Here is a 23,356-nt window from a genome sequence, read left to right as displayed (position 1 = left end):
CTCTCTCTTGCCTTGATTCACATCATTCCAATCTTTGTTTTTTAACTTTTAACCCCTGTACTCAAGGAATTCTACATTGGTTTCTGTGCTTACTCGACATAATTCTTCTCCTACTCAGCTCCCTGATCCAGTTTTCCACACCCATCTTGTAAAATTGGAGTTATAAATTGATGGGGATGGCTTGTGGTGTGTATATGGGAAAATTGGGATTGTGGGTACTCTGAATTATGATTTGATCTTGGTGGGTAGTTGATCTGGGATCGGGGTTTCCTGCGATGGCGCACTTGAAGACGGGGAGCGCGCAGGTTCCGGGGGTTAGGAAGGACCCTTATGAGGTTCTTGGCGTCTCCAGAAATGCTTCTGAGCAGGAAATCAAGAATGCTTACAAGAAATTAGCACTCCAGTAAGTTTGTTTCTCTTTGGTTCTAAGAAACTGTTTTTTCTTTTCTTTTTAAGGTGATGGTTTTTGGCGGATGAAGAAATATGTTCATCATTGGTCTGGTTTTATGTTATGTTTTGCCTTCTGGTTGTGATTGTGCTAAATATTTCTTCACTTAGCAGTAGACAAGTCCATGGGCCTTTTTCTTTTCTCCTTCGCACTTGATCCAACAAAGAGGTTCTCAAGTTTTTGTTTATATTATAGAAGATGGTGTTCCCAATTCCCTTGCTTCTTAGAGTATAGAATCCCCTTCTAGTTCTTGAATCCATGGTTCTGAGCTAATAAATTCAGATTCCAGATAGTCCCCTCTTTCCTAGATTTGATCCTGACCAACCACTGTTGGTTATCTTTACTATGTTTAATAAGTGTCGTTAGATGATACTACAAACTTGCTATGAGATCTGTAGATGTGGAAAGGTTGAGCAGTTGTACCAATCATGGTTGCGTTGATAAGAAGGAAAGGGTGAGGAAGTACTCAGGATTTCAATCGGAAATGAGGTAGTAGTATTTTCATATGCACAGTAATTTCTAGCGGAGTTGTGACCACTATGAGTTCATAAAGAGTATCACTACCTGATTGAGGTAAATGAAATTTAGTTCGCTGCTGTTTTACGTGGAAATGAAGCTCGATTTCCACTCGGTCATGATTTTTTATTTCAACATGCAGCATCCATATTCCACACACACATACACAAAGTAAATGGCCTTTTTAAATAATTATCTGTACTATTTCTTGGTATGGATTCTGAATTTGACACGAGATTTTTTTAACTTGAGAACTTTTATCCTCCTATGTTTGGGATTGTGTAAAGTTCTTCCTTATTCTAGGGATCTGCTTGTAGTTGTTCCTTGAGAGTGTTTTTTTTATGCATTTTGCACTTCTGAGTATTGGATTCACTAGTGACGTCTTCTCTGCAGGTATCACCCTGACAAAAATATCGGCAACCCTGAAGCTGCAGAACATTTTAAGGATGTTGCTTATTCCTATAGCATTTTATCAGACCCGGAGAAAAAGAGAATATATGACAGTTCTGGATTTGAGGTAATATTCAAATACAGCTTCTTCATTGTGAGATTATTGGTCAAAAACATTGAATTCACAAGAGGAACTTTCCATGGTTGCCTTCATAGTCACCTATATCATTCAAGGTAATTTCTGGGCGAGGGTTTTTCCCAAAGATATTTTGAAAAAGTGATTTTTCTCGGAAAAATCTCGAAAGATTTAAAAATTGAAAAAATCACAGTGAATAATAAAAAAGACAAGAATAGTAGTTTTTGTTGTGTTTTTCTTACAAAAATATAAAGAAACAACTAGAAAGCTTTTAAAATATAAAAGAAATAAAAGAAGATACTTAAAATATAAAAAAAAAATGTTTTTGAATATATATCTCGGGAAAATATCCCGATATTTTTTATTCTAGAAATATTTTCAAAAACTCGGGAAAATATCAGCTGACCTTGAAATACCGTTAATATTATGATATTTTCAAAATATCGCAGTATTGGTACCAATTGATAATTTTGCTGTTGTTGGAACTGCGCTGCTGCAATCTGTTGGTATAATTGTTTACCGTATGGTAAGAATGTTCGTTATGGTAACATTATTTTCAAAGTAGTATCTGATATAGAATGATCATATGAATTTTCCCTGATGAGGGAGTGGATTGAACTTAAGAACATGATTTGGTTATATTGATGAATAAGCATGCCATATACTCAACTTCTAGGAAAAATAGTTCTCATAATCCTCTTCCTTTTATCCTTTTATCCTTTTATAGTTAATTCAGTAGACATGCACCCAATTTTTTTATTTCCATTCTACATTCCTAGTTTTCGTGCATCTGAGAGTATGGTGCCTTTCTGATTTTGCGTAAGTCATGCTATCAAGCCAATCAATTCAGATTGCACATTCTACTCTTCTCAAACTTGATAGTGACCACCAGAATTTGATAAAATGACCAACTAAAGTTGGGTTGTCCTTAAGTTAAGAAGTGCTAATTGATAGAGCAAACCTTCCATGTGGTACGTAGATCTGGAAAGGTTGCATTTTTCATGGCTGTGCTGTTTCAGAGATGCTATTTTGCATATATCTTACATCACCATGTCTTCAATTTAATGAAAATTTACCTGTTTAAGCATTCCTTTTTTGTAGAGTGGTACTCTTTTTTGCAAAGGTTGATGCTAATTTATGCTCATAATTACTTACATCTGGTAATAGAATCAGTGGTGCATCAAGCAATACTTGATGAATAGGGTTCGTCTTGCTTTGGAAAGCTTTCCTATATATTCAAAACTAAATAGAAATATTGCCTTTGTAATAAAATAGGCATTTTTTCTCTATTTATGATGTCTTCTAGTGGATCTTTGACCTTCATCTATGTGATTAAGATCTACTGGGTTGAAATATTCAGACTCGAGTAATTTATAGGTGTATCTTACTTTTCATATCATTTCTTGGATTGATACTAATTAACTTTGCGACCTTTTTTTTATTGGATTTGATATGCCATTATTTTGAGGGGAGTTTTTTTTTATAATAAAAAAAAAACTTGTATTAGAATGATCAATCCAAGTACAAATTAATGAACATTATTTCCCAGGCATCAACATTCCTGAGTACTATCATCATTATGATGATAAGTCCTGGTTAGTTCTGAAATGATCCTAAACAGCATCAAGGAAAAGAATGACATGTGATATGCTTTGTAGGCTCTTATCTGGCAAACTATGTCACAGGGACTCGGCCAATTGGGTGCCGCACCGGCGTCGACGCGGGTGCACATGCTGGTACGGCACCCGGTGCGGTCAACCTGACCCTGGGTGTGGTCAATCACTACAAGAAAATTGTTAATTAGCGATGGAAATTAGCGACGGATTTTTTCCATCGCAAATTAGCGACAAATTAGCTAGAGAAAACTTTTTTCATGAATCTGTCGCTAATTAGCGACGAATTAGCGATGAAGGTTGTTTCATCGCTAATCCATCGCTAATTAGCGATAGATTAACGACAACATTTTTTCGTCGCTAATTCTCAATACAAGAAAACCATTTTAGCGAGGGATTTTTTCTGTCGCTAATCCGTCGCTAATTAGCGAGGGATTTTTTCTGTCGCTAATCCGTCGCTAATTAGCGACGGATTAGCGACGGAAAAATTCCCTCGCTAAATCCCTCGCTAATTTTCGATTTAAACCGAGCGCGAAATTTTCCCTCTCTCCTCGTTCGAAATTTAAATCGACCGCGCGATTTAAATCGCTCTCTTCCCGTCGAAGAGCGCGCTGGAGAGCATGACGGCGATGAGGCAGATTGTTGGAGGACGGCGACGCCGGCGGACGGCGACGACGGAGGACGGCGACGACGGAGGACGGCGACGATGGAGGACGGCGCCGACTTCGAAGGACACAGTTTCATGGAGGACGGCGATGACTTCGGAGGACGCCATTTCACGGAGGACGGCGACACCAGAGGACGGTGACGACGTCGGAGGACGGCGACAGTGACGACGTCGGAGGACGGCAACGGTGACGACGGAGGACGGCGACGAGTTCGGAGGACGCCGTTTCACGGTGGATGGCGACAAGGCTGAGCGATTGTTGGAGGAAGGCGACGTCGGTTCACGGAGGACGGCAATGCCGGAGAGCACCGGTTCACGGAGGACGATACAAGTCTGTGAAATCCCTGTCGGGTGCGGTATAAGTCCGGCTTATTGCTGCCGGAATACCGCCCGACAGGGATCAATTTTTTTTATTTTTTTTTAAAAATTTAGCGACAGATTAGCGACGGATAATGTCCGTCGCTAATCTGTCGCAAATTTGCGACGGAATTAACGACAAATAAGTTTTTTCGCCAATTAGCGAGCAAAAATTTGCGATGGCCTCTATCCATCGCTAATCCGTCGCTAAACTGTTTAGCGACGGATTTAGGTCATCGCTAATCCACAGGTTTCTTGTAGTGAATTCACCCAGGGTCATTTATGTCCAAATTTTGGACTTTATATATATATATATATATATATATATATATATATATATATATATATATATATATATATATATATATATATTTGCCGCGCACCCACACCCTCACCCTCATCCATGTGACAGATGGAAAAAGATTATGAGTTCATTTATTGAATAAGTGCATCCATCCTGGAACCTATTTAATCAATTCAAGTCATCTATAAAAATCAGGGTCCGTTAGTTTCTTAACCTTGCATGTGAGACTACGTATTCAGCTTCTATGACCTTTATCATTATATGCAAGTTCTTAAACATATAAGCATCTTCACTTGCACGAAAAGTATGTGTGAGGAGAGATAAGGCATTGAGCAATGTTCATACATAATTCAGCCCGATATGAAGCCCTACTAATCTACTGGACCTCCTTACACATACAAGACATGCATTCCCATAGCTCCATTAGCCCTTAATAATTATCAGCAGCGGTGGCTATATGTTTGTGCAGTTGCTAAAGGCCTTAGGTTGATCCATTATTTAGGCTCCTGGAACTCAACATGTAAACCATGACGCATAGCTCTACACCAGTTTGTGAATTTAAGCAGTGATATATGTGAAGCTGAATACAAAACCTGTGTTGGTGTCAGAGGAAGATGCTTATTTCTCATATAACTAGCTGATTAAGATGGATGTCCATGGGCGTTTAATGAAATAGCTGGATGCTTAGGTCACGCTATTCGAAATTTCAAATCGCACAATGGCTATTCCCCAGCTTGACTATCTCAAAGAGAGAGAGAGAGAGAGAGAGAGAGAGAGAGAGAGAGAGAGAGAGAGATGGATGCATGTCCTTGGATTGGTGAGCTGGCATGGCAATTCTTGAATATCCACATGGTTCCAGAGAAAGACTTGTTTGTCAATGCTTTATGGACTGGCACAAATGTGACTTGAGAATCTCATAATTGATTCCATTCTGGAGATGAGTGAACATTTGCTACTCTCAATTGGGAATGTTTGGCAGATGTATGTGTCATTGGATAACTACATCTTTAACCCTGGATACAGGCATTAGAAGCCGATAGCATGAATATGGAGATTGACTTGGCAAAATTGGGAACAATGTATACACTGTTTGCAGCAGTGTTCAGGTAAAAAAAAAATCTTGAATACATGAGCACTTTCTTCGTACTATTTCTTTGCTATTGTAATCACTTCTGCAGTGTCTCACAGTAAGCTTGGTATCCCCATAAAGACGTCAATTTCAACAACTGTCCTTGATAAAGCTCTTGATGGAAATGTGAATAGTCGTTCACTTCAGCTTGGAACTGCTCTCAGTGGCAAGGTGATGAACAGTTGCATGAAACATGATCTGTTAAACATATTCCACATAATTGATATGCAAATGGATGTGCTTTGGATCCTTTTCAGGTTGAAAAAACAGACGCCCACTTCTTTCGTATATCTATCAGTGAGCAAGAAGCTAAGTCTGGTATTGTGGTCAGAGTCGTATCAAAAGCGCAAAGCAAATTTAAGGTGATAAATTCCTCTGGCTTTAAATTTTTTGCTACAATTCACGATTTCCTTCAGCATCGTATAACATTAAGATGCTTCTTCATTTAGCCCCAAGGGGTTTGGCATAGTGGGAGGAGGCCTTGACTAATAGGCGGGTAGTCAGGGTTCTGTTCTCACAGATGTCAGCCCCTTGCATTTAAGAAAGGGCAAGGGTATTATGCCCCTTGCTCATGCCGAAGCAAGGTCTCCCTGGGGGCAAGGGGTGCACCACGGGTTTGCACCATCAAGAAAGCGACCGTAACTACAGCACGCATAGCCAATGCCTCGAGGTCTCTGATCTCGAGGGTGGTTTCCCCGTTCCTCATGAAAAAAAAAAGATGCTTCTTCATTTTTTATCTTCGCAAAGTGTTTGAATTAGTGTATGATTTCCTTAAACTTGTTTCTGATGATCTGCTATTTAGTTTGATATTTGATTTCATGCACTTGTACATATGCAGCTCCTTTATTTTCAGAAGGAAGTTGATGGAGGTCATGGACTTGCTTTACGGTTACAGGTGACTGCTCAAGTCCCTTGATTCACACAATTTGTATAAGTTTTAAGAGCTTATAAAGCTATTTTTTCTCCATAGTGTGGTAGCATTTTCAAAAAATATTTTTTCTGTTCTGCACTATTTTGTTTCATTCTTCTGTGACTTCATCACATTTTCATTTTCCATTTTTACCGTATCAAACTGATGTGCTGAACAACTTACACTCTTTAGTATTATGTTGTTTAAATATGATTGGATTTAAGCACTACTTGCAGCAATCAACAAACAAAACCAACACACCAGAATGCATATTTCATTTGTTCAGAGATAGCTACATTCTAATACAAAGATATATGGAGCTATACTGCACACACTATATGTGGGAGGACACATGAGAATGAAAGGGCTTATGCTAGGGTATTTTGAAACTTGATAAGCAATGAAATCTATCATGTGTCTGTTTTGGCATACTTGCTAGTCGGATTATTTCATTCAAAGCCCTAGGAAATCCCGATGCATCCTCTGTTGGTAAATATCGCTGCTTGTGATACTAGTTCAGCCTGTAGGTTACACTTGCATGCCAAAGAATTTTTTAACCAATGCACAAAAATTAAGAAACTTCTTGAGATATAATCCTTTGGTTGAATGAACTGTATAATAAATTTGTTAACAGCATGCTTATTTGTTCAGGAGGATAGTGAAAAAACTGGCAAAGTGACATCTGCAGGGATGTACTTTCTTTGCTTTCAAGTATACCGCATGAACTCAACTACGAATGTGGTATATGCTCTGCCCTTTATCATCCTTTTTGTCTTTCATATAGGGCACTTCAAGCATCCATAATGGTTTATAATCCAAAGTTCTGTTATAGCTGACAATGGCCAAAGACCCTGAAGTTGCATTCTTTAAGAAATTGGATGGCCTTCATCCTTATGAAATTTATGAACTTGAGGGAGGAGATCACGTATTTGCAGTTTATGGTATCATATTTGACTGATTCTTCTCGCATTACTCTTTTTTTGTTTTCTTTTTTATGTGAAAATCCATGTGAACTCTGTCCCTCATTATTCCTGACGATTCTTTAGGTGACAACTTCTTCAATAGTGCAAGCTATACCATTGAGGCTGTACGTGCGCAGTCATTTGAGGAGATGAGTACGAAGCTCCAGAAATTAGAAGCTAATCTCCTTGCAAAGCGGGATGAACTGCACCAGTTTGAGGAGGAGTACAAAAAGGTGCAAAACCTTCTTCATGGAAACTCTGATTTCCAGTGTTAACTGTATCTTACACATGCCCATTGGTTTTCTTTATAGACTGTGGAGCATTATCAAGAGGTGACGAGGCGGTACGCTGAGGAGAAAAAAAGTGTAATTCATTTTCCAGAATCTGTTCATTTTCCTGTACATTGAAACCTGATGCATGGGAGCTTGCCAATAGTCTGCTGAAACACAACCATCTGCAGCCAGACTTGGTTATCTTCTGGACGACAGTCTAGGCCTAAAACAAGAGCTGGTTTCGATGCAGGATGGTGGTTGGATTGGTTGAAGATTAGCTATTCTGGATATGGTCTATTAGTGACTTCAGTTTCACCAGAATTGTATCAGCTTATTGATGGACTGGACAAAACTTGGTCTGTCTGCATTTCTTATGTTCAGTTTTAAACATTGTTTGAGATTAGCCTTTGCTGGTGTAGGTTGACGAGATGCTTAAGCTCCGCGACGACATTTACACATTATTCTCCACAGGCAGAGGAACAAAATTGTCAAGCAGCAACTGCAGCAGCAGTAGCAAACATCTGAATGATGATTCTAAAAGAGAAGATGCAACAGTGGAACCTTGCTCAGATGGAAAAGACAAGAGCAGCAAAAAACAAAGGGGAACTTTGTTCAAGCCAACCAAACACAGCATCACTGGAAGGACTCAAAATAAATGAAACAGTCAAAGGTTGTATCCTCATTCTCCTTTGTCTATAATGATCAGCATCACCATGAATTCATGATTCTTTCCATATGGTAGAAGTTGGCTTTTAATTCACCTTCTGTTCAGTCTGGATAGAGAAAAGCAGCAAAGACTTGTGTTATACTTCATTCAAAATTGTTACTTGTATCACCAGTATATGTTCTAAAGACTTCCAGTTATGAGTGTATTCAATACGTGTGTGTTTGTGTAATCAAGTCATTGATAGTAACATTGTCTTGTGAGTGTTATCAATGTGTGTTTGTGTAACCAAGTCATTGATAGTAACATTATCTTATGAGTGTTATCAATATGGGTGTGTTTGTGTAACCAAGTCATTGATAGTAACATTATCTTATGAGTGTTATCAATATGTGTGTTTGTGCAACCAAGTCATTGATAGTAACATTGTCACAGGCTGCACCCCCTAAAGTAAGCCACTAGAAAGTGGGGTGATGGAACGTTTGCTTGGCAACACGTTGTAAGCACCCCCAACTTAACCTTCCTAAAGAAATTATTAGCTCGAAACCATCTTAGAGGATGCTTGCCCGTTTACTGCTTCCTTGCTACATCACACATTATTTTAGAGCATCATATGAACTTGTAGAAGATGGATGAAGTTAATTGTTTGCGTTTACAGCAGATATTGGATGACTTAATTTGATGAAGCCAAGTTTTTGGTCAAAATACTATTTGAGTCAAACTCGAGGCAAGTGGAAGTCAACCAGTTGAACCTTTAAGAGGTATGAGCCAAGACTCGTGTCGGGAGAACAATTTCAGCAACAGAACCCAGCGAAGCTGCATTCGGTTCTAGTTGCTAGCAAACTTACGACTGTTTTTTGCAAGAGGTGCTCACTGTTTTCTCATGTAAGGATTATATTTCTAAAAGCAGCTAGCGTCCCACTTATCCAGATTTTTAAATTCTACATATTTATGCTACCGTGCAGCTGGAAGGGTTCACTACCCAGCTCATCAATGCTACAAGGCTGACGGACTTTTTCACACACACACACACACACACACACACACACACACACACACACACACACACACACGAGTAGGGTTTTGGGCGTGTTTTAGCAAATATGCTAACAAAAGTAAGGGTCTATTCAAGCGAATGGAGGTTTTCAGAGTGTTTTTCACAATCCTGACCCTGCAAATGTGTTTGGTATGGTCGATTTGCTAGAAAACGACCCTTAAATCATGTTTTTTTATGAAAAAAACTGATCAAGCTTTGAATATACCCGCCCCCCCCCCCCCCCAAAAAAAAAAAAAACATATATTGACTCTAGGCACCGATTGGTATATTGGCTACACCCATGGGTTCCAAACCCCTTAGTTTAACTCATAGGGAGAGGTCGTTTTGGCCCAAAAAAGACAAAAAATAGTGCAAATCAACTCTTGAATCATATTTTTTTTCAACATAAAAATATGATTTTTTGAAGATTGAAAATTCAATACGTTGAAGACCATTGATTTTTCAACCTCCAAAAAGTTCTGCAGTCTAAAGATCAGTCAGGAATGCTTGCCAAAGCAAGAATGACGTATGATACTTAACAAAGTGTAGGGTGCTTCTGCACGCAGTCAGAGAACTGGCATGAGATTATATATGACAGACAGAAGGTTGTCTTGCATGCTGATGGGAAGCATTCATAAAGGAAAAGAACCTAAATTAAAATTAACAAAATTAGAGAAGAAAATTGCACTGTAGACATGTATAGCAGATACAGCAGTTACATCTTCAAGTAGATGCCTTTCGTGTGGAGTAAAGCTGAAATAATACACCAAAAAAGAATTTCAACCAGTACAAAGGCCAATTTTCCCCATCTTCTAGAGTGAAGTAATGCTTCGAACAGCAACTCTGTGGCATTTACCTGTGGATCAAACTCTACATGTGAGGCTCCAAAAAGACCAACATATGCCTAATAGGAAGAGGTAGGTGTGTGTGTGTGTGTGTGTGTGTCTACAGCTTGGTGTGCAACCTGACACTATCTAATGTGATAATATCCAAGGTACAAGTCCATTTACATGGTTTTCAACCCCCAACGCCCCACAACAACCCCAATGGACACACACCCTTCCCAGAAAAAAAAAATCCTCAAAGGATAAAAAAAGTCACTGATTTGGAACAAAAAAGACAAGGCACCTTTTTATTCACATCATAATACTATATCCAGCAATACATATACAGGTTCATGGCACAGATGCAACTTTGAAGCAATTGAAGATTGCTTATGATTAGGGCTCAGAAACAAATTGAGCAGCTCATGGCTCAGCTCAGTTTGGCTCATACAAGAGCTCATTCAGGCTTGCAAAATAGGTTTGGCAAGCCAAGCACGAAGAATGGGTGCTAGGTTCAGCTTCGCCCATTACAAAGAGAACCAGTTTGAAACTAAAGTCTAAATCACATGGAGGGAGATTGTTCCTTTAGGCTCGAGAGAAGAATGATAATAAAAGGTATCAAAATAGTGGAAGTCTGCTTGGATTTATTTAACAGTGTTGGGCTGGTGGAGTGAGAAACATGAAAAGCGCTACATATTCTCACAGTTATCAACCTTTACCCTTCATGGTGTATGGTTAAGGTGATTCTTAACGGTTAGATCATAAGAACAAGCTCATTACATAAATCTGTAACAAAAGAGGCTTCCAAGTGCAAGTGGAAATTCCAGGGTTTCAATGACTTGAAAAGGAAAACCAAAATGCAGACTGCCTCACAGAAGAGCATGAAAAAAGGACAATAATGGTTTCAAAATATCACATGGAAGAGATACTGTTTAATTTCCAAGAAACCAATGATTCTTATATGTGGCCCACATATAAATGTAACTTGAGCTAGAACCAACATGCATGCTTTATGCAAGCTAGTTTGGCATTTGATTTGAACGGTAATGTTTTAAGAAATGCAGGACTCACTAGCTTGGCGGAGAGTAGACATACCAAATTGTTTTGAGGTGAACGCCAGTAAAAACCATGGATAGCTGCAGCAAATAGATCACATGCGGCCAAAGCATAAATAATGAGTGCATTCATTCCCAACAACTGAAGTAACAATGTTGGCCGTTTGATGTGCTTGACATCAACCTGAATCAAAGATAAATTATCTGAGATTGCATTTCATGAATCAGCAAAAGAAAGCATCAAAACTTGATATTTGCATGCATTTTAGTCATTGTGTAATATTGCTAAGGTTTGACATCAATGTAATATCAAATTCTAAGCATTTTCATTGTTTATCAATGAACCCTAACAGATTCGTATATACAACAACTAGAAGCCAGTATGGGGCCCAGATGGACTTGTGATTTTCATTCTTTCCTCCCCTTTAGTTTCCTCTTCTTGCATTGCTATCTTTATGTCGTCTTCATTGTACTTACATTAAAAACTCATGCCACCTCTTCTTTTTAATCATCAGACTGTTTGCAATAGAAAAACCAAAACCAACATGATATTATATTTGATTTTTATCATGATAAACCAATCCTGAATATTATTTTAATACTAATACCTACATTTTTTTGACCCATGGCTGAAAAAAAAAAAAAGAGTGCTCATACATCACTTTGAATAGAATCCCCCCAATAATGAACTTGGAATTGTATTTTCCTTTAGTTAGTATCTATCTTATCTTTACAACAGTCTGTGTCTACTATAACATATATCGAAAACAAAAATCTTTCATTTTCCTGAATTGCAAGATACGCATAATTGCAATGGCACCAAATCTGCACTCACAATTATTGCAATAATTCAATGCATACAAAAAATCTATATTGTTGTTTTAATATAAACTATATACTATGTCACAGGGACTCTTCAACTAGGTGCCGCACCCGCACCCGATGCGGTCAACCGGACCCTGGGTGCAGCCAACGCACCCAGGGTCATTTATGTCCAACTTTTGGACTAATATATATATATATATATATATATATAATTTTTTATATTTTTGCTGCACCCCCGCACCCAAGTTTTTTGAAAGTGACGTACCCGCACCCATGTGACATAGACTATATATCAAGTATTGTGTATGTTGAGGGCATAGTTACCATTTAAGCTGAGCACATTTTTAAGGCCTTGAAAGTTGAATTCAGATTTAGTTGCACACGTAAGGACCTAGTTGCACTGGCTTGATTAGATCTTTTCAAAAAATTTGATGAAATGATTTACCCAAAAAAAAATCTCTAGTTAAAATTATTATATCACTTTTTCATATTGCACAAAACTGAGTTAAACTATGTCAGTTCAATACCTAAAAATGACACTGTTTGAGCAAAAAATTCTCACCTATTTGAGATGTGACTCATGCAGGTTGAGTCATCTATGGACTCACAAACCTAGTCAGGTTGAACCAAGCATATTAGCAACCATCTATAGAACCATAGACTAGCAAAGGACTCAATGGGCTGTTGTGGGCACCTACATGCCTAGAAGCACCCCCACACATTAGTGTCTATGTGCATCTTTGTCCTTTCCTCAATCCTACAAATTCCAGTAATCATGCATTACAATGTTCTTATTGTAGACATTTGGGTTTCACACGACAATCATATCCAGCAATTTTGGATAATAAAGCAGTACACATTGTGTTTCTACACCTAAACCAGAATCCCAAAATGTTAAAAGCTAAACTTATGCAACTCTGGCAGGAGCTTCACGAACATAAGCAAGGAAATTTTACTTTAGCACCTGTAAGAAATTATCCAATGAGCCCATAGCCATTAGAAAGACTGAACAAATGGACAGAACTGAGGTTTTTAGTACCTTCATCCATACATACCTTGCACTTCCTACCTCCAAGGAGCTTTATCCTCTACAACAACATAACATGTGCTTACTCCCAACCTCAAGCATTACCACTGCCTTTTAAGAACCATAATATTTTTACTATAGGAAACCAATCATATCATAGCCATGCATGAGGATGTTCATCATGCAGTTGTAGAAGAGTTTGAGGATTTGTATCTGCGGGAGGACTTGGGCAGCATCCTACACTTAACTCTGCTCGTGCAACCACAGGTTCCAAGGATTGCGAAAAACCTAACCGCAGTGCACTTCAATGCGTTCACGATTTGATTTGGACCCATGATATCAACATGGAGGAAACTAATACATGGCAATATTACAAGGCCATGTTTAACAAGATTACATAAACTAAAACAAGTGCAGGCATTGCCATTTTGATTCTCACATAAACATTTTCCAGCTTGTTATCACATGGCAAAGCTTAATGAACTTACTACGGGATACATGCAAATATTGTCATTTAGATTCTCATAAAAACATTCCCCAGCTTATTATCACAAACACAAAGTTTAATGAACTTACTATGAGATATATTATCACGAAAAGGAAACCACCCAGTGCTGTTGTGATGCACATATAACTCAATGTATACAACGGCTTACTTAATGGCATGCCTACAAACAAGAAAGAGAACACGCAAAGCAACTTAGAAGGAAAGAAAGACAGATTACAGTTCAACTATTTGTTCAAGACTTAGCTTCACTGTGTTAAGTGGCACACCTGAAATATAAAGAATACATCCAAACACTAGAAGTACCAAGGAAGACGTGATCCATAAAAACATCCTCTTTCCATTGTACTACAAAAGGGCAAGGGAAAAGAAGAGAAAATAAGTGTCATAGAATATGAAGATCAATTCAAAGATAAAACTTGCATATAAGTTAAACATGGCCAGTATTATTAAAATATGTGATATTATCACAATAATATTATGGTAATTTCATGATTTTTTCAGTTTATCTTAGTTTTCTGTAATTTCACTATGCATTTTCATTGTTTATTTCTCTATGTTTCAACAATATCCTACCTTTTCGTTACACTTCTGCCAAAAAATAAACTGCCTATCTTTTGTACTATTTTTACATTTTTCATTTAAAAAAATGTGAAGATTTTTCGCCTGTATAAGCCTGTTATTTGGGCTATACACTAGAAGAAGATGACCAGAGGTTAGATTATGTAATGATAAGTTCGTGTTCTGTTATGTGATATGCAGGCGTCCCTCACATTTTGGGCATCTTCACAAAAACAATAGTAGGATTTGCATTGCTTTATGCATTCTTTTTTTAAACCAAGTGTTGCGACATTGTAATTTAGCTGAACAATTGTTCCACCAGAAGTCACAGAATACTTCATAAAAACACGTTATAGAAGCAGTCTGCTCTCTAGCCATTTCTTATTATGTCCTACCAACTATATAGAAGCTACTTGAGTCCTATCCCACAAGTCATAGCTTCAGTGAGAATTTGAGGCTGATTTTTTTCTGCTCACAGTCCTCGACATGCATTGCTAGAGAAAATCATTCTTCGAAGAAGATCAGAATGACTGCTAATTGCTATCAAAGTCAAATGTCAAGCACTGTTAAAAGTTAATTTGTTAAAGAATTAACAATTATCCATACCTTAAAATTAACAATGATGTGACCATAATGGAGTCCGACAAAACAAGTTACAACTGCCATGAAAGAGCTGCATGTTAGTTCGAGAAAAATAAAGAATTAGTCACCTCATTCCAAAAGAATGATGTCTCAAGATGGTATTTCTCCAATACCATTAATAAAAAAATCCTAAATTTTTACAACATCAATAAGTCATAACTAAAACAAGGCGAAATACAATGCACAACTGTCTGGAAAATTTTCCTTTCTTTTCCCTATAACAGAGGTCCAACAAGAATTAAACATCAGTTTTTTCATGATCTCAAACTTAAGATGGAGACTTGCAGAAAGGCCTTTTGATGAGGTAATAGATTAGTAGACCACGGTTCCAATGATTTTACAACGTGATAGTAGTTGCTGCACAATTGTAGGGGAAATGTGAAAATAATGACAAACTTAATATAACAAGGACCCCCAGAATTTACAAAATCAGCTTTCATGTACATGACACAATCCAAGACTCAACAGATGCATATAAGATTCTAAACCCTACAAGCTTATTCTTTTACTTGTTGAACATTGCCTTTTATACAAAGATGTATAAATACATTCTAATAATTAGGCGGCCACTGTAATATTTTCCAGTTTCGTCTTGTAGAATCTACAAAACCTCATGCACGAAGTAGGAAGAAGAAAAGAGAGGGCTGGAGCAACTACACATTCCCAATGAGGGAGGGTGTACCTTTCTATTCCTTTTAATCTTTCGCATTTGTAAATTACATGGCATATTACAAAAACGACCCTATAATGAAACACAATAATAAAGAGGAATAAGGGCAGTAAAGGAATACAAAAGAATAGACATAATGCATGTTGTTTACAACCATAAATTTAGAATCTCTTCAGGGAACCGAGTCGTCAATATGAAACTGGATCTGAGTCCAGACCCGAATCGCATGGGTCATGTCTCAACAGCCTCCCTCAAGTTGTACATGGTTTTTACCATGCACAAATTGGTCTTCAAGTACCAGAATCTCTGTTTCGTAAGTCCCTTTGTGAATAAATCGGCCATCATTCGGAGTAAATAGAATCATTCGAAGTCGGACCCCACACACCAGATGTACAACAACAACAACTATGCCTTCATCCCAAAACAATTGAGGTCGGCGATATGAACCAACAAAGAAAATCATTCTATGTCTTCCACATGAATCCTTCTCCTCCAATCATTTCTATCCAATGCCATGTCCTCGGTGAGGTTCAAAGCATTCATATACTTTCCTATCATCTCCATCAAGTCTTCCTAGGCCTACCCCGACCTCTTTTAACTAATATATTTTCTCATTTCTCCATCCTTTTAACTGGAGCATCATTAGGCCTTCGCCGAATATGTCCAAACCACCGTAAATGATTCTCTCTCATCTTATTTTCAATGGGTGCAACCCCACACACCAGATGTAACGCCCCAAAAATCCCATACTTGTAACTTTTAGGAAAATTTTGAAAGCCTTAAAATCATTCGTTTATCAGAGTTTTAAATAGTAATTCAGCGAAAAATGGTATTTTTGAAACAACAAGTCAACGAACCTTGGGCGCTTTACTTGCAAAACCTTTTCCTTTACCCAACGGATTTGAAACTCCGTACATTCAAAACCAAATAGATTAAAAAGAAATGCAGTTTTAATAATTTAAAGTTTATACAAAAGAAGAATTTACAAGGAAACCTTTATGCGAAATTACAGGTATATCTTCAGGAGTGAAACGTAAGGGAAAGAGTCTCATCTTGATACCATCACGTCATTGTGCCATCGCCCGTCTCATAAACCTAATCATCACCTGTACCCATAAAATATGGTCAGTTTTATGAAAAATTGGTAGGTGCAAAAGCAAGACAATAAAGAACAAAATTAATCAATGCATGTTATTTAAGCGATTTTAACAAGTAATATGTTATACTAGCATAAGCAATTATTTACACAAGCAATTAAGCACTTAACTACCACAAGATAAGCAGTTCATAATTACAAGATATAAGCAGTTAATTAACACTAGAGGCTCAATCACAAGTATTGTAAATAAAGCTAACATATGCATCAAATGCATTAACGATACGCAATTCAACAAGTTAACGTGAACAAATCTAGATTCAAGAGTAATGTGAGCAGGATAACTTTTGTTTCGATATTAGCTGACTTTGCAGGTATGCACAAGGCACGACACGTAGAAACACCTGAGACTAATCCCAGGGTTTATTATGCCATGTATTTTAGATACACCGGGTAAAGCTGAGTCCGCTCCTAAGGGGACGGCCATTGACTGAGAGAGAATTCTTCGAAGGCATTCGTAGACAACGGATGCATCCTACTTCTGCAGAAGTTTATGGGATCTAACACCTAGAATAATTTTTTGTAGTCCTGTCCTCTAACTCTGATGACTGAGGACACCGAGTCATTTGCCCGAAGGGTGGTTGTTAACAACCTGTCCATCAGAGTTTTGTATCAATCCATCTTCTCCCTTGATAAACACAACAGGTCGAATGAGTATGTCAGGTGTTATTTAATTGAAGACTCATTCTATATGCTTTGATCTTTCAACCCACTCGAGCATCTTGCCTGTGAAGGCGAACATCATCATTATGTGATTTTAACAATAAGCCATTGCATGTTTCAAGGTTACCATAGACCTCTCATCCTACTCATCGTAGTACAAACATATCGTACATATCTAAAAGTACGACTACGATGAGAGGGGTATAAATTTCTTAAAAGAAACCCCAACAGCATTGTTTTGCAAAAGAAGTGATGCAAGCGATATTTAGTTTAACAAGATCATGTCTTTTAACCACTTAACAACATTGTGTAAAATGCAGGATACGAAATCGTCATGGATCTCTCATCCAATATATCGCAGTATCAGCATGCTTGTGCATGACTTGCGATACTGCTACGATACAGGTTTCTCGACAGAAACCCCACTCAAACTCATGCCATGCCCCTAATCGGGGTTATCCGAGTTATATCGAAATCTCAATCCACAAATGTAAAACACTTTTCTCAAATGCGCTGACTTGGAAAAACTTAGTTGTTATTTCGCAACCTATACGCTCTCAAACTTTACTTTGCAAAACTGCATATTTGGAAAGTTGAATTCACGAAAAGAAATCCTTTTCTTAAAAATTTTAGCACCCACACGCAAACCCGCATCTTTTGAAAAAGAGCATAAATAGAATACGTTGTAACCAAATATCTTATTTTGACATGATTTATCCTTAAAACCGTGGGTACAACATTGTGTAACTCGCACGAAACGAGATCGCCACAGATCTCTCATCTGTTTATCGCAGTATCTGTATGTTGCGCATATCTCGCGATACTAATTTCGATAGATGGAGAAAGTGTTTCTCAACAGGACTACACCCAAACACATGCACATGCCCCTAATCGGGGTTATTCGAGTCTTTGGATACGCAAAGTGAAATAGTAAAAACATTTCTCCCAAATACGTCGATTTGGGAGACTTGGTTGCAATTTCGCAACTTGAAAGACTTTCAAACTTAACTTTGTGAAAACTGCACGTTTGAAAAGTTGGATTCATACAGAGAATCCCCTCTTTAAGGAATTGTGGGGAATAAGCATAAAAAAAATGCATCTTTTTGGAAAAACAGTAAAAACAGGATATGCTCTTGCTTGTCCTACGAGCTTGCGTTTATGTAAGTACATATATCAAAAATGCAAGTCTGTGCACATTTCAGTGCGACGGCAAAGTACAAAACAAGGCTCAATATGCAAAACCGCACATCGAGCGTAAAGTGCGTAAGTAGTGCACGAGGTACGAGACCGTATCACGACCAAATGAATACACAAGCAAATAAGTGCGTAAGCAATGCACGAGGTACGAAACCGTATCTCGACTAAATAAATGCACAAGCAAATAAGTGCGTAAGCAATAGCCTGTGCACTAACGTGCGGCGACAAAAGTAAATGACAGAGAGCAATACGCGAAACCGCATATCAAACTAAATAAATGCGTAAAGTAAATAGCATGTGCACATCAAGCGCGATGGCAAAGTAAAGACAGGAAAGTAAAGACAAAGTAAATGCAAAAATAAAAGCCTTGACACATAAAACGTGGCGGCAATAGAAAACAATAAAGACAAGAAAGTAAATGCGAAACTAAAAGCCAGTGCACATCAAGCATGGCGGCAAAGTAAAGACACGAAAGTAAAGACAGAAAGTAAATGCAAAAATAAAAGTCTGGGCACATAAAGTTTGGCGGCAACAGAAAGCAATAAAGACAGGAAAGTAAAAAGGACAAGGATCGTGAAACCGCGTCCTTGAGTTAAAGGCATATGTATATAGATATCTGTATACATATATACATTGTCCTTTGTCCTTTCTTTTTTTATTTTAATTTTTAATTTCTTTATTTTAGTTCGTCCATTGTCCTTTGCACAAACTTTCCCCTACCTTGAGGGTTTCGGGGTTGCGCACATCACAAGTGTAAGTGGTAAACGTATCGAGCCACGAGACGCGAGCGTGATCCGTTGTGCAAGCTGCAAAAAAACATAAATATGCAAACAATTTATTTGATAAAGAGTCGCACAGGGGCAGGGCAAGCCCAGCTGCCCCGACCGAGGGGTGTAGCAAAGGTGGGATCGGCTTGTTAGGTCGAGCATGACCCTAGCTCACAAGAGCCGAAGAACAGGGGTGGGCTTGGTTGCCCGACCGAGCCCGTCCCTGGTATGCAAAGGCAAGAACCAAGGGGTGGGCTCGACAGGGGGCCCCGCCCCGACCCTGCCAGGAAACAACTAAGGAGGGATGGTGCTCGGTTGTCAAGCCGAGCCCGATCCTCAGTTGCAAAGAGGCAAACGGCGAGGGAGGCAGGACCTCTCTTCCGTCTGCCAAAAGGGCACAGAGGCAGGGGCGAAGGTAGAAAGGGAGGCAAGGGCTTCGCCCCTGCTTGCCAGAAAGGCATAGAGGCAGGGGTGAGGCCCTTGCCTGTCAGCCGCGAAGAGGGAGGCAAGGGTTTCACCCCTGCCTGCCGGAAAAGAAAAGGTGGAGGCAGGGGCGATCCCCTGCCTTCCAGGTGAAAGGGTCCTGGTAGGGGTTTCGCCCCTGCCGACTGAATGCCCTAGAGGCAGGGGCGCAGCCCCTGCCTATCGGCTATGCGCAGGCGGCAGGGGGAAATGCCCCTGTCGGCTTGCTGGAAAAACATGAGGCAAGGGCAAAGGCCCCTGCCGAAAAACCCAATACAAGCGACAGGGGGCGTCGCCCCCGTCGACCTGCCAAAACACAAGGGGCAGGGGCAAGGGCCCTTGCCGAGAGTTCGAAAATAGGGGGCGTCGCCCCTGCCGGCCTGCCGAAAAATAAAAGCAGAAGAAGGCGAAGAAGAAGACAACGAGAGACTGAGAGAGAGAGAGAGAGAAGCATTTACCTGCAAGGGAGGTCACAGGGGGAGCTTAGAGACGGCGTCGGGGAAGGCAGCAGTGAGATAGGGACGAAAGGGGTCGGTGCAGGAGGGGAGGAGAGAGTGTCAGGCAAGGTCGCCAGAGAGGGAGGAAGGGGGGGGGTCCTGGTGGCGGGTAGCTGGACACAAGAAACCGGAGAGAGAGGGAGATGATCGGTCGGGGTGTCGCCAACGGTCGGAAAAAGGGGAGCAGGGACCAGAAGAGGTGGCTGGCGAGGGCTCCGACGAGCTGCAGGCCAACGCTCGAAAGTCGGACGAGAGGGGATGGGAGACCGAACGAGAGAAGAGGGGGGGGGGGGGATTAAAGGTACTCGAATCGAGTTTCAGGTCGAACCCGGATCCGGTAACTTTTTTTTGTCTTGAAAACCATGGGTTTTACATCAGAATGTAAAAGTATAAAAGGCTTTGAAACCTTATTATTTGAAACAGTAAAAGGAAGAACATGACTCCTAAAGAGTTGACAACTTGGACACAAATTGTCCTTATTGCATGAAGAAACACAAGACTTAGGAATCAAACCATCAGACATAAGTCTATCAATAAATAAACGACTACAATGTGCAAGACAAAAATGCCACATCAAATTTATTCGACTCTAAATCCTTTGGCACAGAATAATCAAGAACAGATTTAGAGGCAGCAATACGACGATGAGACTATGGATGAAAACGGATTCTCCTTGATAACATACATATTCCCACATCTTTCCCCTTCAGCGTACGTCTTCTTCGAAAGAAGATCCTTCACATACACAGATGGAGTAAATACAACGTAAGAGTTTGTATCATCAACAAGTTTGTCAATAGAGATAAGATTTTTATTTATGTTAGGAAAACATTAGACAGGGGCAAGGAATCAAAACTGGACAATTGAATTTTGGAGTTTCCAATGTGATTAATAGGGTGATGTACCTTGTCTCCAATAATAACTTTATTTCTACCAAAATATAGAACTAATTTAGATAGCTTACCCATGTCACCCGTAGTATGGCTTGCTGCTCCAAAATCAATGTACCAAATTTCTTCTTCGTTCTTAAAATTCAGCCCTGCAAGCGCTGCAATAAGAGCGTCTTTATCTCCTCCATAATGAAAACTAGAGTTAGCTTGACCTTTTCTTCTTATTTTTATTCAGATTATTCTTGGCCTCCAGATTGTAGTTGGGATCATCTTTATACCAGCAATTTGCTTTGATGTGCCCTTTCTTATTGCAAAGGTAACATGTGAGAATGCTTCTATTTTATTGGTCGGTTAGAGGAGTATTTGGCAGCGGTAAAAGGCCTCTTCCGCCCTGATAATTTCCACGACCTCAGCCTCGACCTCCTTTATAACAACCGCAACCATGACCATGACCAACTCCAGCATTCAATACATCAACGTTTTCACCACCACTACCATTATTGCTTCCCAAGAGATTATTCAAAGTCATCTCATAGTGAAGGAGCTTACCATGACACTCTCAAGAGGGGGCATCTGATGATCATGTTGATATGACAAAGTAGTGGCCAGCACATGAAAGTCTGGTCCAAGGCCATTTAAAATCTGCTCAACTTGCTCCTTCTCTAACATGACACACCCTACCATAGCCAACTGATCCATGATTCCTTTCATTTTATTCAGGTACTCCATCACACTCATAGAACCCTTTAAATCATGAAACTTTCTTTTCAGGTACATAACTTTGGCTTCAATCGTTTTTCATTCAGGACACAAAGTCTGGATTTCTGACATGCCTCATAGAAACAAGAGCCCCCTTATCATCCTTATCTTCATGCACAAGAAATTCCGAAAGGATTGGAACTGATCCATCAAGGTGACATGCAAGATCCTGGCTTCTAATAAATAGAGTAATTTGCTTCTTCCAACTAACAAAGTTGGAATTAGTAAGTTTCTCAGAAACTAGTTGAGGAAGAAAAGTAAAAGAGAGGATTGTGTTGATTTGGATCCATTAAGAAGGAATGAAGATGAGATCACGAGAAACAAGGAAATAGAATAAAAGCACAAGAAATGAAGGAATATGTAACGATAAGTAGTAAAGAATGCAAGAACCAAAGGCAATATGAAACGTCACTATAAATCAAATATGAGTAACAATAGACAACTGATAAGACAAATATATTTTCATATTGTAGGAGAGTAGCAGAGAAATATCATATCATATGTAATACCTGCAATTTTTTTGGATTTATGAATAAACTACTTTGACATTAATTATCACTTGATGTTGTAATCAAATTATTTACAGATAATATTCCAGTTGTTGGATCATTGAAATCTCAGATATGTGGTAGTTAATTTTTATCTGGAAAATTTTAAGGGAGAAATCTAATTATCGAAGAAACTACTAAATTATGTAAGGATCTAGATATTGTATTAGATCCATTAGGTGAACCCATTCTAAATTGAGTCTGGATCGAGCCCAAGTTAAAGTGAATTATGAACATAGTTAAAAATCTAATTTATGTTATTCGAGAATACAATGGTGTCAACAAAGATCCGAGTTCGTACGAGTCCTGAGCGTGCCCAACAATTCCAAAGGCAAAATTATAATTTTACTAGTTCGTTTTTAGAATTTTAAATGAGATTTTCATTTGTATCGAAATTCTAAGAACGCTATTGATTTCATAAAAAATGGAGTTATAACGCATCCGGAGCACTCCCAACAAGTTTCAGGGGCATAGTGGTAATTTTACCAAATTTTAGGGACAAATATGACGTGAAAGTCATAGTTGTCCCACTCAATGTTGACTAGATTCAATTAAACCCCATATAACTCTTGTTTATTCAAAAGCATACCTTAAATAAAGCCTAGGGGTGAAATAAAATTTTCAATAAGGACCTATTTAGAAAAGGTAACTAAAGAAAAAGGTAATTAAACTAACCTAACTAACTAGACTAAAAAGTAAAACAACCTAGTTAGATCCTAACTAACCAGCTTCTCAAAACCATGGGACAACACATGGATTTAAGCCTCTTGTTTTAAAAAGAGGGGCTTGTCTTTCCAAGTGGCAACTTGATCTTGCCACTTGGCAAGATCTCCATGACTCCTACCCCCTAGCCGTCTCCCCCCCCCCCCCCCCCCTTGGTGGTTCTCCTCCCCTTAGCCACATC

General features: G+C 39.0%; 2 protein-coding genes across 4 annotated transcripts in view; one reads left to right on the top strand and one right to left on the bottom strand.

Moving 5' to 3' along the window:
* The first annotated feature begins 136 nt into the window (after positions 1–136).
* Positions 137–8,697, top strand: LOC149844290 (chaperone protein dnaJ 15-like). The gene is made up of 11 exons (XM_090000473.1): positions 137–403; positions 1,358–1,481; positions 5,455–5,537; positions 5,620–5,731; positions 5,818–5,922; positions 6,399–6,455; positions 7,122–7,211; positions 7,303–7,411; positions 7,517–7,665; positions 7,744–7,797; positions 8,124–8,697. The coding sequence occupies exons 1-11, from the start codon at positions 276–278 to the stop codon at positions 8,361–8,363; spliced, it is 1,251 nt and encodes a 416-aa protein (XP_089856599.1). The 5' UTR covers positions 137–275; the 3' UTR covers positions 8,364–8,697.
* Positions 8,698–10,039: 1,342 nt separating this feature from the next.
* Positions 10,040–23,356, bottom strand: part of LOC149844289 (uncharacterized) — a 76,333-nt gene continuing 63,016 nt past the window's right edge. For 2 of the 3 annotated variants that reach the window (XM_090000481.1, XM_090000483.1), the window contains exons 9-13: positions 14,808–14,874; positions 13,910–13,988; positions 13,712–13,803; positions 11,324–11,467; positions 10,040–10,260 (exon numbers count right to left, since the gene is read on the bottom strand). In XM_090000481.1, coding sequence (XP_089856607.1) covers positions 10,120–10,260; positions 11,324–11,467; positions 13,712–13,803; positions 13,910–13,988; positions 14,808–14,874 — 523 coding nt within the window. In that variant the 3' untranslated portion in view covers positions 10,040–10,119. The remainder of the gene's footprint in view (positions 10,261–11,323; positions 11,468–13,711; positions 13,804–13,909; positions 13,989–14,807; positions 14,875–23,356) is intronic. The other variant, XM_090000482.1, reaches the window with a different exon arrangement.

The sequence above is a fragment of the Nuphar pumila genome, chromosome 3 (assembly GCF_984573655.1).
Source record: "Nuphar pumila chromosome 3, dmNupPumi1.hap1.1, whole genome shotgun sequence".
Lineage (NCBI taxonomy): Eukaryota > Viridiplantae > Streptophyta > Magnoliopsida > Nymphaeales > Nymphaeaceae > Nuphar > Nuphar pumila.
Note: the sequence above shows the minus strand (reverse complement) of the source record. Positions and strands in the feature narration are given on the sequence as shown.

Coding starts and splice junctions, on each gene's coding strand:
- LOC149844290 (XM_090000473.1), top strand. CDS start 276: ATGGCGCACTTGAAGACGGGGAGCGCGCAGGTTCCGGGGGTTAGGAAG. Junction 1,482..5,454: donor ATGACAGTTCTGGATTTGAG/GTAATATTCAAA, acceptor CCCTGGATACAG/GCATTAGAAGCCGATAGCAT. Junction 6,456..7,121: donor GACTTGCTTTACGGTTACAG/GTGACTGCTCAA, acceptor TTATTTGTTCAG/GAGGATAGTGAAAAAACTGG.